Source organism: Carassius carassius, chromosome 21, assembly GCF_963082965.1.
Source record: "Carassius carassius chromosome 21, fCarCar2.1, whole genome shotgun sequence".
Lineage (NCBI taxonomy): Eukaryota > Metazoa > Chordata > Actinopteri > Cypriniformes > Cyprinidae > Carassius > Carassius carassius.
Genome location: NC_081775.1, coordinates 14,184,446 through 14,201,338, shown reverse-complemented (window position 1 = coordinate 14,201,338; position 16,893 = coordinate 14,184,446). Strand labels below are relative to the sequence as shown.

The 16,893-nt window shown below is 36.7% G+C and overlaps 1 protein-coding gene across 6 annotated transcripts in view; it reads right to left on the bottom strand.

Annotated features, from left to right (window-relative positions):
* The window catches only part of LOC132097599 (GTPase-activating protein and VPS9 domain-containing protein 1-like), a 48,457-nt gene extending 31,978 nt beyond the window's left edge, over positions 1-16,479 (bottom strand). For all 6 annotated transcript variants that reach the window (XM_059503432.1, XM_059503433.1, XM_059503436.1 and 3 more), the window contains exons 1-3: positions 16,287-16,479; positions 4,313-4,517; positions 2,686-2,953 (exon numbers count right to left, since the gene is read on the bottom strand). In XM_059503432.1, the coding sequence (XP_059359415.1) occupies positions 2,686-2,953; positions 4,313-4,497 (453 nt within the window). In that variant the 5' untranslated portion in view covers positions 4,498-4,517; positions 16,287-16,479. The remainder of the gene's footprint in view (positions 1-2,685; positions 2,954-4,312; positions 4,518-16,286) is intronic.
* Between the last annotated feature and the right edge of the window lie 414 nt (positions 16,480-16,893).

Sequence of the window (16,893 nt, the reverse complement as noted above, 5' to 3'; positions counted from 1 at the left end):
GGAGCTTGAACGGCCGGTTCATTTTGGATTCCCTGTCAGATATAATGATGAGGAAAGAGGTTAGAGTGAAAATATTGTGCCAGATCTTTATGAACAGGAGAAGAAAACAGTTGTGGATGAACTATCCCGAGCATCCTCTGTTGCGCACACGACGGACGGGTGGACGTCCAGGGGGACGGAGAGCTCTGTGACGATAACTGCTCACTTCATCACAGCACACTGGAAGATGAGAAGTCGGGCTATTATGTTAAAAAGAAGATATTATGTGCACTTTAAGTTGATTTCATATATATTAATTTAATAATTTAATGTTAATAAAAAAAGACAAAACGTATGTTTATTTGTCTTGGCCTTTTTTTTTTTTTGCTGATCCGAAAAATGATCCGATCCATACGAGGACGAGCGAGCGCGGGTTTGACTAGATGTATTTGGAGGTTATTGCTCATGTCTCGTTCTGCACATATCCAAATGTTTCCATATTCGCAATGTATCTGAATGTTAAACTATAATATTTTTTATTTATTTAATGTAAACTAGACGATAAAGATCCTCTTCACATGAGCAAAAACCTTGGCATAACAGCAGAGTGGACCGGTATACTACGGTCTTTTTAAACTGACCAGTGTAACCTTTTAAATGTTTGGTTGACTATACTTTATTTTAATAATGAACAGACTGCGATGTAAGTTTGAAATTAGAATGCACTTTAGATGTTCTGTGTCATTTATACCAAACACAAATGTTGCTGGTTGCTAGTGTGTTTGCAGCACTACTGTTATTTATTTTTTATATATTTATTTTTTTTATATTTTTCAGATTTTTATTTTTAAAATTGTATTTATTTAAATGTATATTTAAGTTTACATTTATGTTCCAACAAACTTGAAAAATTCTACTTGATAAATGCTCTAAAACTTTTATGTAAATATATATATATATATATTACCTGTTTTATATATTTAATACTTAGTCAGTTTATTGATTTTGTTTGGTTAACTTTGGATACATTTTTTATTTTAATACCATGCAGTGCACAAAATTAAGATTCGAGAGATGCTTCAAGTCAGTGCTCAATAAATGATGATAAGTTTAGAAATGTTGTGCATCCACTTATTATTAGTGTGACATTTTTGCATGCAAATGAAGGGGAAAACTTCAAGATATCGGCCCTAAAAATCGGCAGCACATATCGGCCATCGGCTGACCCTGACCTCGACCTCTAAACATCGGCATCGGCTATAGAAAAACCCATATCGGTCGATCTCTATTTATTATAATGGGTTTATGTGAATATTGTTTCAAGCTAAATTATAAGTTGTTATTTTTTTAAAGTCTAATAAAGGTTAAAATGGATAACTCTTTGGCTATAATCAATGACTAAAAATGGGGGGGGGGTCTAATTAATAGATCTGTCAGTATTGGTATAAGTAATACCCGCTTTCAGTCACAAAAAATATCCCACTACACAAATATTTAAAAATACACGGTCTTTGTGTAATTTGAAGATTGCATGTGAAACTATTGCAATATAAAAGTATAATTAAAAACTTTAAATGTTAAATGAGATCACGATTAATTTCAGAAAAAAAAAGGTGGAATTAATTAGTAAAAAAAATTCAATCGATGAAATACAGGACTAATACTAATAAATATGCCCCAAAGTATATACTATAATAAATAAAATAATACATTTTAAAAACTAGTGGTCGACCAACATATCTCCAAGGCCTATATATTGGCCGATATTTGCCATTTTGCAAATATCGGCATCGGCCGATACGTTTTTCTGCATTATTTTGATGGCGTGCCATAATTTTATTTTGAAGGCGCTGAGAGCGGCAGCGTCTGAGCACACAGTGCCCACACTCTCCCTCTTGGTCGCTGTTGTGGTTAACATATCTGTCTAATATGGATAGAAGTCTGTCTAATAATCATATAGAACAGTTACACAAAGGAATTAATGTATACAAAAAGTATTGTAACATTTTCCTTTATATTATTAGTAATAGGCAAACGTTATAATACTTTCTAGTTTGCCATCAGCATTAAGCAAATATGCATTTATGTCATTTAAACAAATCTTCAAATGACTAACGAACATTTAATATCACAAACCTTGCAAAATTAGTCGAATACAGCTTTGAGATCTTGTGAAGTGTGCATTTTTATCCAGCATGATTATCCGCGTGTTCTATGTGTGACGGTCGGACCGTGTGAAAAGAATGCTTTAAACTTTAAACTCGTGATTTAAAATTATGCTGCACTATATGCATTTGCCCACTGTCATAATCATGGCATTTTCACTGTGTGCTGTATGCAAAATGTGTGTTACACTGACTTTATTTGAAAAATATGATTTCCAATTCACACAAACTTCCCAGAATACGGAGTGCACCATTGGTTACAGTGTTTACTTCCTTTTTAAGTTATATTTTTATTAAATATTTATTTATTTGTGAAAAATACTGTCATCTAAAGTAGAAGTATGTTTATTTTACACATTTATTTTTTTAATCCATTGTCAAATGATTGAAAATTTCTTAAATATTAATTTTTTTTTTTTTTTTTTTACTATTTCAGCTATCGGCCCCCCTCCTAGCAAACCTATTGGCATCGGTAGTCAAAAAAAAAAAAACAATATCGGTCGACCACTGTTAAAAAACTATGCATATATATATTTTGTACCTGCAACAGGTAGCATTCATCATCTTGCATGATGCAGTTGCCATATAGAGAAGTGAAGACTGTGTAGATGACACCCTGTGTGTGTTCATGATTGAGTCTTTCTCCTGCCACCAGACAAGATGCCACCAATCGTGGGTTCTCCCTCAAGCGGCCCAAGAACTCCCCGTAGATGCTCTCCTGAAAGCCCAGTGTCTTATAACCATCCACAAACTGTGTGTCCTCCAGAACCTTGGCATGCTGACAGCATTCCGCAGGAGAGGCCTCCGCACTAGAAAGGAAAGGATGCATTCAGAGAACTGGACTGCACAGAATCATGTGATTAAATCTGATCACGCTGGAGATGTACTGTAATGAATGTGAAAATGCAATTCAGCCAGTTATGCCAACTATTCAATACAAGCTTATAAAATCCCAACTGAATATCAAAGTGGCTGTCTTGAACAAACTTAGATTTTGTTTAAAGATGTTTCTAGCATAAAAAAAACATTGTCGAGGTTTAGCAATAAATTACCCAGAAGTAATTTACTCAACTTCATGATGTTCCAAACCTGTATGACTAGGCCTGTCGCAATAGTCGATAAATCAATTAATCGCACGATAAAAAAAATGAGCTTGGGATTTTTTTCGGCGCCAAAGCGCTGAAGCGTCTGTTGTTGCTAAGCATCCATCAGCTGAGATCTCTGTTACAACAAGGACATTTCAGCAATGGATTTCCACCACTGAAAAACCCTTGCTGTAACTGTTACAAGATTTATTTTCGAAGAAAAGTAAAAAAATTACATGACCCTGGTGCACTTGCGTCATTCTGAAAAGCTGTTGTTTTTAACTAGATGCGGTGCGCACGGGCCTGGAAAAAACTAGTACGTCTCTTCCATTATGAGTGTGCATACCGCATTTGAAATAACGTACTTGAGCACAAAAAAAGACGTGATATGTGAACGGCCCCTTCATCGGTCAAAATGTTTACTTTCGGTTAACGGTTAAACTGTCAATATGAGCATCCCTAACTGGCATATAAACATAATATAACATACAAAATTAATTAATTTTAAGCCACACAACATGTTGGTATTTGTTGCTCTGAATCTGCCATAAAATAAAATAAATGTTTATTGATCTTTGAAAAGGTGTACCTGCATTATTATGCCATTATCATTATATTAGTTGAAACTGGTCTTAGAATGACAATATTATCGTTTATCACAATAATTTCTTGGACAATTTATCGTCCAGCAAAATTTGTTATCATGACAGCCCTATGTATGACTTAACGGATTCATTTAACACAAAAAAAGAGAACTTCTAGAGAATGTACAGGCTTCTCTCTTCCATAAATGGAAAGTGAACAGGAATCCAGGATTTTATATTTATAATTGTATTTCATGTACCACAAAGAAAGAAATTCATACGGCTTTCGATTAGTCTAGAATTTTTTTTTTTTTTTGTCAATCCGATGTCAGAACTTGCCAAGCCAGAATGCTCATTTGGCTCTTTCCCTAGTTTCAACCACTGAGATAATCCACAATGTGATTTAAGTGATTCTTCCGGTTCAGTTGATCAGGTAATGAGTCATGAAAGAAAATCACGAGGAGAGCCTGCTAGTTTTACTGGTCTGGAGTGCAGTCACCTGGTGAGGATGAGGCGGTCGAGGTTGATCCTTTGCTGTTTGGCAATCCAGGCTGCGCGGTAGAGCCTCTCTGCTGTCTTGAGCACCTCGTTGTTAAGCCGCTGTATGAGCTGCTTCTCTGACGCCACGTACAGCCGTTCCTGCTTCAGGTGGTGGGCCAGAGTGTGAATGTCTGGCTTCACCATCGTTCAGCTCAGCCACGGCGCTGAAGGTAGACAGAAGGACAAGCAAATCAGCGGTATTGCAGGTATATTTACAACAGAATTATGTCAGTAGAGCATGATGTAAATACTAATGTAAATTCAGTACAAGAACTGGGAGGATTAGAAACAACAAGACCTGAGCAGTATTATGTATATCCCAGGCTACAGAAGACATCACAATCACCAGGCAATTAAAAGTATTAGTTTTAGCATTAGGGCTGGGATAAACGATTATTTTTTAAACGATTAATCTAGCGATTATTTTTCCGATGCATCGATTAATCTAACGATTAATTTTTCAGACCGATTTGATTTTGATTATCTCCCCATTAATTGACTACTAACAATTTATACATGTTGATTTACATATCTGAATGAAAAAAACATCAATTCCTTAACATTGCAATATATGTTTATTGCTCTTAAAATTACAAAATAAAAGACTGACTAAGAATGCATTACTTTGCACTTGTATAGAGACAGCATTCAATAAAACCTTGAAACCTTGAAAACACATAGCTTACTGAAACAAGCTTACTGAACACATAGGGCCTAGCTTACTGAAAAAAGAAGTTCTTTCAGATGAAAATAACAACAACTTGATGTCTAGTATTCAATAAAAAAGGTCACCCAAAATACTTGTTTAGAGCAATTGAAAGAATACAGTATGTAAATGTAAACTTGAATGCTTTAAGCGAATTCAGAGAGTGCTTTAAAAAAAAAAAAAAAAAATTAACAGTGGGAGCCAGCAGCCTGTCATGGAGAAAAAAATCTCCGAATGCTCCACGTGAAACTTTGGCGTTCCGCCCTTTTTCTATCGTGTCTAATGATTTTGGTTAATATGCACAAGGGAGGGAGAGAGCAAGAAGCGCTCGTGTAGTTTGAAGACTGTGAGTGCGCGCGCAGCCGGGGCTCTCTCTCGTACGCGCCCTGTCACTGTCACTCACCGATCAAATAAGGCTTTGACAGCCGCCAAAAAAAAAGATCAATGCAGAAAAACCCCTGGATTGGTTATATAACGTTGGACAGAATGTTGATCCGGCCATCGCGTATATTCAGCGCACATAAGGTAAACGTTTGCAAACGTTTTTTAGAGAAATAAAAACAGGTCGACGAATCGATGCGCATATTTTGCGTCGACGGATTTTTTGCATCGACGTCATCGATGACCTCGACGCGTTGTCCCAGCCCTATTTAGCATATATACACAACTGCATAAATAAACAGCTGTTTTCAAGAGGGTTCAGTGAAAAAAAAAAATGATCAAAAGACAATAAATGTCATTTGGATCAGAGACTTAAATTTTTTTTTTTTAAGAAACAGGCTGAGTGATGGAAGTAGAGTCTGTCTAGTACAGTTATTCTAGTCAAATGAATGTGCTTTTACGGTTGAAGATTCAAGATCAAATTAAAGTTAAAGGAGCATTTCACCCGTGGGAACATTGATCTTCATTGAAAGTGGGTCATATATGTAGTCGAAATTTATTAAAACTTTCGAATTTGGTGCCTTTTTGACCGAGTTATTACAGAAAGTAACTTTAGGGCTCATTTGTATGTAAAACCACAACTCCCACAATGCAACACATTTGCACAGCTCCACAAGCCACTCCCACTAATCCAGAACACCGCTGTTAGGCTGTTAGGCGATATTGTCTACAAGACATTGAGGACACAGTTAGCGATGTATGGTATTTACATGCCACAGTAGTAAACAATGCCACAGTAAGCTTTTTGTGCATTAAAAAAGGTACTGCACAAACAGTTTACAGTTGACATTACGTAACTTATTAACCGGGAATCATTTCGTGATAATAATGCTTGAAGAAATTGTGTACATTTCACGAAATGAATAATAAATAAAATTGAAACACTTATTTTACAGTTAGACGTCCATTTGTCCCTGCAGGCTTCGGCTGGCGTTTCCAGTTTACCTTCGGAATTCTGAAGTATGTCTCCAGGACGCCTCTGTCCATATGCGGGGCGAAACTAGGATGGTTCACGACGCAAACATCCGTGTCCTTGTCTGCCTCAGACATTTCTTCGAGGAGAAATTGGCATCTTTCAAATTCTTGCAGCAGACAGACTCAAGCTCTGTGTCCGTAGGCGCACAACGAGAGCATAGGCACCACCAGTCCGCACCAGCTCGAGCACGCCCGGGCTCCTCGTACGCGACAGGCAGGTCTCCGGCCTCGGCTGCAGCCTCCGCCTCCTGTTCCTCCATCAGCCTCAGCTGCTCTGCGCTATATTGTGGCTCGTATAGATAGCCACGAACATCTGTTTCGAGCAACAGACTTTGAAAATCCTCTTCTTCCGTATCATGAGTTGTTCCTCCAGCCATTCTCGTAAATCTGACTCCATAAGCGCTTGTTAGCTTAGCTACATAGCTTCCAAACAAGATGGCGGATTTTCATTTTCGTTTCTGTAAGTTTAGTCCCACCCACTGATCTGTAATAGGCCTGTAGGGTGAGTGGGTCCCATCCCCTGGAATAATAATAAGCTAGTGTCTGTAGTCTCTACACTTTTCAATGAATTTTGACTTCCTGCTTATTATGATGCAAAATGACGATTTTTACGTCATAATAAGCAGGAAGTAAAACACTTAAATCCTTATTTCTCCCATCTCAGGGAAAAACAAAGGAAAAATCCATGATCATTATAATATATGACTGGGTTTCTAACAATACAAAGCTAAATGCAAATGGGTGAAGTGATCCTTTAAAGGGATCATATGATGCAATTAAAATTTTTCCTTTCTCTGTGTTACAAGCTCTTGGTGCATAAAGAGGATCTGTAAATTTGCTTAGACTAAAGTCTCAAATCCAAAGAGATATTCTTTAAAAAAAAGTTAAGCGTCAACCACTCTTACCTAAAACGACTCGTTCTAACACACCCCCACATGTCTAGCTATCATGTTGAACACACCGGTTTTATATTTAAAGATTTTGCCACTGATGATTCAAACGCGAGTTTTGAGCATTGTAGAGTAGCACTTGTTGTTTGTCATTTCTTCCATCACAAATGCAGACATTGTTTTATATTTACACAGCACGACACGCAACGCATAAAAAGACAGTACAAGTCATCATAATCAGTAATTATGTCCCCACTGGATGCAACAAATGCCTCGTTTGTAATTGGTTTTATTGGTTTTGTCTGGTTGTGCCGGGAGATGGCATCACAGTATGGTAAGGGGCGTAACATTTCCATCACAGACTTGGAGGTATACAGCTTAGGCCTAAAAAAAAAATTTGTTTGGTTCCGGTTTCCGACCGACCCTGTCAATTTATGTGCGACCCAAATTTATTTTATGAGACTGGGGAAGAACGGTCTTTCACACATCGTTAATTAAATTACAGTTTCCTTTAAATGCTGTTTTACACTTAAGTAATCCGTTAAAAACCATTAAGTATTGCATCAAAACCCTTTAACTGTCAATTCCTAAAGTGAGCTATAACTTAAGGTTTGGAAATCGTAACATTAAGAGAAACACGGGGGGAGGGGGGAGTAAACAATATATCGCGGAACAGAGAGGGCACTGACAACATGCTGACAGACAGGACATTAACATTACCAGCTTACTTTTAATATGAAACAAAGTCTCATTTGGTTATTTCACCTTTCAAATGTGGTCATTTTTTAAAGAAATGTAAACAATAAATACAGTTTTGTGGCTCTTGAATGTGTCGAACAGATCGCTGTAAGTTAGATCATCAGTTAAAACTAACTGATCGTCTCTTGCTTCTAGTTAATTTATAGCATCAAAATCAAATAAACCACATAAATGAACATAACAAAGAATGTTGTTTGACTACAAAAAGATGTCTGTACACTCCGTTTTTCAAGTTCAAATCCTCCATGTTAATCTACTATGAGATCGCCTGTCAAACTCCCGCGAAGGCTTTTTGTGTGTGTGTGTGTGTGTGCGTTTTGCGTGTCTATGGCAACAACAGACTTTAAACGGGAATACAGAATCACTGTCGTAAAAGTACCGGTACACACATTTAAAATCAGCGCGCGTGTGTGTGTGTGTGTGTGTGTGTGTAAAACTGCCACTGGAGAAAAAAAAATAAATAAATAAAAAAAAAAAAAAATCCCTACCGACCAATGACCTCAACTGACAACCAACCGGAACCAAACTTTTTTTTTTTTTAGGCCTTATCACAACGCACTGGATAGCTTGCCAATCAGAGCACACCTCGCTTTTCAGTTGTTGAGCTTTGTAAAATCGACGCGTTTCAGAAAGGCGGGGCATAGAGGAACAACAATAATGTACATTATGTGGAAAATAATGTTTTTTTTACTTTAAACGCATAAACACATTGCATTACACCAAATACACAACACAAAGTTCTTTTTAGCAACATCATATGAACCTTTTAACTAGAATAAATCAACTGGAGATTTTGCAGTAACCTGGATATCAGTGTTTTCAAAGACAGTCCGTTAAATATGTCGTCGTAGTGTATTAAGTTGCGTTACATGTTTAATTTTCCGTACCTGTTAAAGAGTTTAAAGGTATTTGTAAACTAATAGTTTGCATGAAGATCTGTGTTTAAAATGCATGTCAATTTCAAATTCCTATACAAAATTATGACAGACCAAAAATAAATCTATTTTGGCTAAATTTCTAAGGCTGATTGTTCCCTGCTGTCAATTGTTCACAATTTTCTTGTACTAACGGACTGCATTTATAATTTTGTAAAAACAGTTTATTTTTTTTAAACATTGCCTGATCTGGACATCATGTCACACCAGTCATCCCAGTATATCAGCATGGAAATAAGAGATAGAAATACTTCTGGGAAGTAAGCAGAAGTATTCATCTAGCAGCAAGTTTGGTCATTAGTGTGGTATGAGATTTCACAACAGGGATTCAGTAGTAAACCCTCATTATAACAGCTGGACAGCATACCTTAGATTTACATCGCATCAATAAACAGAGCTGCTGAATAGTGCAAATCCATCTGTGTAAGACAAATAATCACACCTAAACAGGAAGACAGCTCTATGTCCTCTGAGACGGGAGAGAAAATAGCAATATTCATACAGGGAACTTACCAGAGTATAAACACAGACATACAGCGTAAGCAAATTGCTTGAATTTTATAAGGTCCAAAAGGGCATGCTGTAGTAAAGCATTTTTTAATTACTTCACCTTTTTACCCACAGTCAGCTCACAGCAATGGCAACTACGCATTTAGCTTTGATGCATTTTATTTAACCTCATGAATCTGCCATAAAAAGAAGCAAGGCATGAAATGCATGGTTTCCCTTTATTTGTACAGTGCGCAAAACAGATGTCATGAACAAACTATGCCAAAATCATTCTACACTACAGGTAAACAAAAGCACCACTGATTATTCAGGATTATACAGCAGTAAACCTTTGCTAAATGCGCAAAAAAAAAAACGTATTTGCAATGACAAAGCAAAGACCACATAAACTCTTTTAGAAAGAATCCTTCAACAGTCAAGTGCTTCTTAGAAATTAAAAGAGATGGAGCGTGCAATTTGCTCTTGGTGGTCGACAATGTATTTTAGGACTGTGCGCAGATCAAACTACATTTCTAATAATGATGTTACTCAAATATAAACTCCATAACATGCAAGTGATCTATACAGTCAATATAATGTGAATAATCCCAAAATAATACAGTGAATGACTAATCAGAGTGCAATGTTCCAAACCATGTAACAATTAAATGTATATAACAGTGTTATTATTATTAAATTTATTCGTTAAAATATAAATATTAGAAGAAAATCTAAACTCAATCTCAAAAATAATTAGGCAAATTAGGCCTAAATGGAATTAAAAATGAAATTTGTTTGAATTTGAAATGTAAAAAAAAAAAAAAAAAAAAAATTCAGAGTGTGAAAAACTAAATTTATCAGCTTGGTTGAGAAACACTGTACAAGTGTGCATATTGCAGCGACAACTCAATTACAAAGCCTGCTACTGTGACCTGACAGACACTTCATGCTTCATGAATGGCCAAAAAATAATATGCAAATCACATTAGTCGCCTTTGCTTTCTCACATAATGGAGGGATATAGACAAACAGAAAACACCCACACAACACCCATTTAATCTCCCTCTCTCACACACATGCACGCACACACACAAGTATTAACGTACACACACAAACTAGACAAAATGCAAAAAATCTGAATAATTTCTTGGACCAGTCCTCAGGCACAAAGAGGTCTTTGTAAAGCACAGTTACACAGGAGAATGTTGGACGAAGAGCAGCCCAGAGACGCCCTTGATGGAGCCCAGGCCCCTTCACATCCGTAAATGCAGCCCACAAACACAGAGCAGAATATCAGTACATCTGCAGAGGCCTCTTGTACCGCTCACTCCTGAATCAGCTCAAACTCTTGTCAACCTGCCAAATACAGCACATCACTGTACTTGCTGTGCTTTGTGGTTGAATGCAGTGGTATGTGAAGATTTAGCCTTGGGGGCAGAGGAAATGGCCACCCATTCAAATACCTACTTCTTCTATTCTATGAAGTTTAAGGTAGTTGTAATGGATTTCATGCTTTGTGTCAGAAAGCTTATAAATAGTGCAGAGATGAGCACATATCAAATAGCCCTACTTTTCTATACATCTAAGCTTTGCTTAGTTTGCCATATGGTATCATGTTTATGTACACTATGAAGTTGAGGCTAGTAAGATTTTTATTACACACATTTACAGATAATCAGACCATTTGCAAAACATTTTTATTTTAGATGAATATTGTCCTTTATAACTGCCTTTTTAATTGTTATATATTAAGTAAGAAAACAGTTCTTTTAAAGTATAATCCTATTTTGCAATATTACGGTTTCTACTGTTTTTTTTCATCAAATTAATGCAGCCTTGACAAACATAAGAGACTTCTTTAAAAAATAAAATAATTCAACCTCAAACTTTTGAATGGTATTGTAATAAAAGTGGTACTTATTGTATTGATATGACATGTTTACATGTCCACAAATAAATAAACTTAATAAAAGGAAAAAAATAAAAATAAAAAAAATAATAATAATAATAATAATAATTCAGCCAAAGTACAAACTGGACTCAATATATAATAGGACATTTTTAACTAACATACTGCTTCCAATGCCAAATTTCTGATATGGGAAGTTGAAGGAGTTGAGAACATTTTCTAGACACAGATGTCCCATTTTGATGATCAAAAAGATCAAAAGAACATACATGCATCTATTTTTTTTTTATTTAAACGCTTCACATCTTATACACAAAGACACAGGCTGAGTTATTAAGCAGCAGTATTGTTTCTACTCTAAAACATCCCAGGGATGTTTCTCCGGTGAAAAAAAAAAAAAAACTGCTGTCAATATCAGCACACCAGTGATAAACACAAGCAACTAAAACCAAGAGATCTGTCTACTTTCACTTTTTTCAGGTTTTGGACCGAAGCCGATGCTGTTTTTAGCAACACAGAGAAAGGCACACTTTCCAAAAGCACTGGGAACAGGAGGAAGGTCCTTTTTTTCGGTTCTCTATTCTGAAGAGCAGTGTTTGGATTAGATCTGACAGCATTTGAGCAGGTAGACCAGACGCACTCGGAGGAGGAATGGAGAGAGAGAGATGAATGTGTGCTTAGAGTATTCTTATGCAAGAGAACAAAACATCTTATATTAAATGTCATCAAGCACATAGACCAGGGGTTTAAAGTAGGGATGTGCAGATAACATTTGTTAGAGGCCAAGCACAACTACTAACACTTTCTTTTTGGTACCTGCTGATATGATACACAAAATTCAGTACTGCTGTGTCATATTCAAGTACAGTGCAATGCTGTTACAGTGACTGCTTCCTTGTTATTCGCCTCCCATAGGCTACCAGAGTTTCTTCTGATTGAAATGATTGAACATGCCTGCACTAAACAAGCCGACACTACTCAAGTGCACCCACAGATTTCTGCTCACACAAGAGTACAGTTGAGATTAACACTGCATTAGACTTGTTTAACAGCATCAACCTTTCTCAGAACTGTACAATCTTTTGTCTTGTGCATTATTTGATTAAAAAACAGACAAAATAATAATATTGTGAAATATTATTGCCATTGAAAATGACTGTTTTCTATTATAAAATGTTTTAAAATGTATTTTACTCCTGTGGTGGCAAAACTGAATTTTCCGCAGCCATTACTCCAGTCTTCAATGTCACAGGATCCTTCAGAAATCATTCTAATATGCTGATTTGCTGCTCAAGAAACATTTATAATTATCAGTATTGAAATCAAATTGTGCTGTTTAAGTGAACATGAAATTAAAATGACTCTTTTATGCAGTGTTCAATATAAATACTTTAACATTTTTGTGAAAACTGTGATTTTAAAGATTTTTGATGAACAGAAATATAATTTGAAACAGAATTATTTTGTATCATTATGAATGTCTTTCCCATCAAGTTTGATCATCAATGCGTATTCCCTGAAAAACTAAATTTTACTGACCCCAAACTTTAAAATGATTTATGTTTTATGTATTTGTTGACAAGATTAACAGTCAAAGCTTTTCGGTTTAAGACAGACTGACTGGAAACACTCTGTGTGAGTTGCGTGTAACTCAGGTTAGCTAGGTGCCTTAACAAGGATCCCTTTTTCATTTCTTCTTCCTCTTTGTATCTGGTTGAGGCGGTGCTCTCAGTGCCCTTAAAACACAGCAGTGTGGAGCCGTGTGGGATATGAATCACAGATAGAATGCAACATCAGGCACTTTTACATGTTTGCAATGCAGACCGGACCACTCACGAGAAACTACCCACACACTCCATTCAGCAGTGAATGCCATCTGACTCGGCAATGGACAGCATTGTGGATGTACTAGTGACTGTGCAGATGAGAAATCAGAGTGGAAAATAAATGTTTCCTGGCCATTATGAATACAGCAAGACAACATGTGAGGAATGAGGACAGCTAATGTGAATAGGGATGTGACAAGGAATGGGATGCTTTCTCTATGACTAGGCATCCCAAACACATTTCTAATAACAACTTGGCCATACTGAAAGCCCTTTCAGTTTGTTCAGATCTGCATTTTTCTGCTTCTACTGGTATCTGACTGACCACTGAGAATCCCACAACCAAGCAATAAGTCTTTCTGAGAAATCTATTTCATTACACCAGCCAAGCATACAGGAGGGTGTGGGAGTACTGCATGGACATGTCTCCAAACCAGGAGGCTTTCTGCTCTCTTTAGACAACGCAAAACAATATCACTGTGGTTTACAGAAATTGTGCACCAAGCAAGTTTGAGGACCCTGGCAAAAATTCAGAGATAAAATTCTGAGGTTGTTATGAGATAAAATAACAACCACCTGCACAGTTTAGCATCAGTCATCTTTGAGATTTCACACAGTCACCAAATATAATGGGTCTAAGAAACACCTGTGCCAAGACATGAAGGCGATATTATGCCTAGAAAAATGTACTGCTGATGGAATAGCATAATTGTGAATAACCAAATGAGGAATCAAAACTTTCTAAAATATATGACTAGAGTCAACACACAGATGACATAAGACTCCTGTGAATTACAATTTTATGCTGCTCCCAGAAACCATCATCACACCTCTCAAGTTTTAGATAGGGAAGTTGTTGACAGATCTGAAAAAGTGGCCAATTACGTAAAGAAAGGCCAACAAAATGATTCCTCAACAAACAAACAAATACAACAAACATTTCTCTCACCTAAGACTATGTTTCGATATTTTTTTGAAGTGGGCAAACATTGATTCCCTTTCACTATTTTGCTTTATTATAGAAAATTCTGTAAATAACAGACATACGAATAACATGACCACAACTGTTATTGCCCAATATTAGAGATTTAAATCAATTAACAATATCAGATATTTAGTTGGCCCATATTGGATATTTAATTGTGGGCTATTTTAATTCAAGACTAGTTTAGTTTAGCATTAATTTAAATGGAATCCAATATCTGATGGCACAGATCTAACCTAAGAAATGTTTTAACTAGTGCCTATGTGTGTGTGTTCATGGCATAACAAAGACACAGTTCACCCAAAAATGTGTTTAACCTAATGTCATTCAAAACTTTAGCCTGTGAAACATAAAATAATTTGTCTCTGTGTTTTAGTCTGAGGAATATCAGAGAAAGACGAATCACATTCTAGTATGTCTACAAGCACACGAGTTTCAAGAACTGCCCATTTTCTCAGTTTTGTTAAGTACCAACAGCAGAGCGCCAAGAAAAATATGTTAAGAGCCCCTATGACATTACTTTATGTGTCAATGCACCCTCTGTCATGCACATTATCACACACACATACTATCAGGAGATTCACACTTCCTAACTCCTGACCCTGCTAGAAAAACACATCCTGCTTGACCTCAGCATCACCTTACAGAACGTCCCAGAAACAGCTTGTACACTGCCTCAGTCACATGACACAAAACTGCAGTCTGTTAAAAAATGCTGAATACCCATTAAAGCTGAAATGGTTTGTCAGTACATAAAACTCCCAACAAAACCAGGACATTTGGCTGAGGTAGGAGTAAACTGGCATCATGAAACTTCCTTTTTGAGCTATCACTATACTAAAAGGCAAAGGTGTAGAGATATGAGCAGAGCACCACTAAAATAGTCACTGCATCAAATAAACTCCACTATATTACACCTCTTAGCACCGCTGATCTTATGTCACAGCTTTGGCATGTGTTGAGGAGATGCCATGGGAGGAGCTTCATACCCACAACATGAGGCTACATGAGGACGGCCGAACAGTTGAGGGATGAACCAGAACAGAAAAGCAGTCCAGCCAAACAGCTGTAGGATTTGGCAAACTGCTAAGAGAAACAAGACTGGCTTTTCTGAGACTGAGCAAGAGAATGGATCACGGTTTCCCAAATTTATTTTGTATTTGCTCTTAATTATGTCTAATCGGAGCATCCCAGTGCTGATTCAGTCTAACACCCATGGGACTTTCCCATGTGTGTAACATGGTGACAAGCAAAGCTTAATGCTTTGGCTTATTTGGGGATCATTTTCATAAGTGGTTAAAGTCACAATGAAAAATTAGTAGCAGCAATTTTTTTCTTCTCTGTTGTGAGGTACTCCAAGTGAGGTACCCAAGTGAGGTACTCCAAATAAAAATTGTGCAGTTTTAATACACTGTTGTATAAAAGCAATCCCAAATTCACAATTGTGCTGTTGGTCTGAATATCAACGTGACTGTAACGATCTGCAGTTGAATCACATCAACACTCATGTATTTACATTTCCTTTCATTTTTATATTTAATCATACGTTCCTAAATTATGGATTTTTATATGACTTTTATGGTTTCATTTTTTCCATTTCATTTTATCGTTTTACACACCAAATAAAAATTTGCTGAAAATGTGCTAACTAAACCTACCTTTAGGGATGGTTAGGGATGGTTAGGACACATTTCCCGACAATTTATCACAGCAGCATTACTGTAAATGAGAGGTGCAAGACAACAACAAAAGCTGTAGGAGTCGGTGTGTCAGCGAAGAATCGTCGTGTTTTATAGCGCAAGAATAAAATAAATACCCCCCTTTGTAGCGTACTGAAATCTTCATTCAGGTAACAATATGCCTAGAAACCCAGATGTGTTCCTAAAATCTTAATTAGGCAACAAACGGGCTTAAAAACAAAAGGTGACAACATGACCCGAGACAAGCAGGCCAACAATCAGCTAACGCTCAGTTCGCTAAAGTGTCAAGCAGCTCGAGCCAGAGTACAACAGACTTACCGAATAATTTGACGGCTGGGTGTGAAGTACTGAATTCAGTCGCGACTGGTATGGGTGGGTTTTACAGTTTAGTTCTCGTTTCAGTCCTTCAAAGGTCCTAACTGCGAATGAAAGAGATAAAAAGCCCTCTGTCGTAAGATTTTCTCCTCCCTTTAGCAACAGCCACAGCGCACAGCTGTCATCAAACGGGGACGCGCGCCTTGCGCATGCGCAATTCAAGCCTGCGCGGACTTTTTTTAATTCCAGAATATGTACAAACACTTGTACAAACTTTTACAATTCGTAACAAAAATGCATGCAAAATAAGTATACAAAACATATATAAACATATGTAGGAGAAAAGAACATGATCAGGCCTGCAGTGTGTGGAATTTTTGAATGTGTTTTTGTTTTGTATATGAGATTTGCTTTCTGTATTTAATATCACCGTTTTCTTTCACCATTTTATTTATTTTTAACATTATATTTAAAAATTGAGGATTAATAAAGTTAATTTCACGCGAACGCTTAAAATTGGCTGAATCATTGTAGATATTACATTGTTTTGACCAGCAGGTGTCGCTACCAGCACGTCATGACCATAGACTGGATAAAAACAGGTCATGAC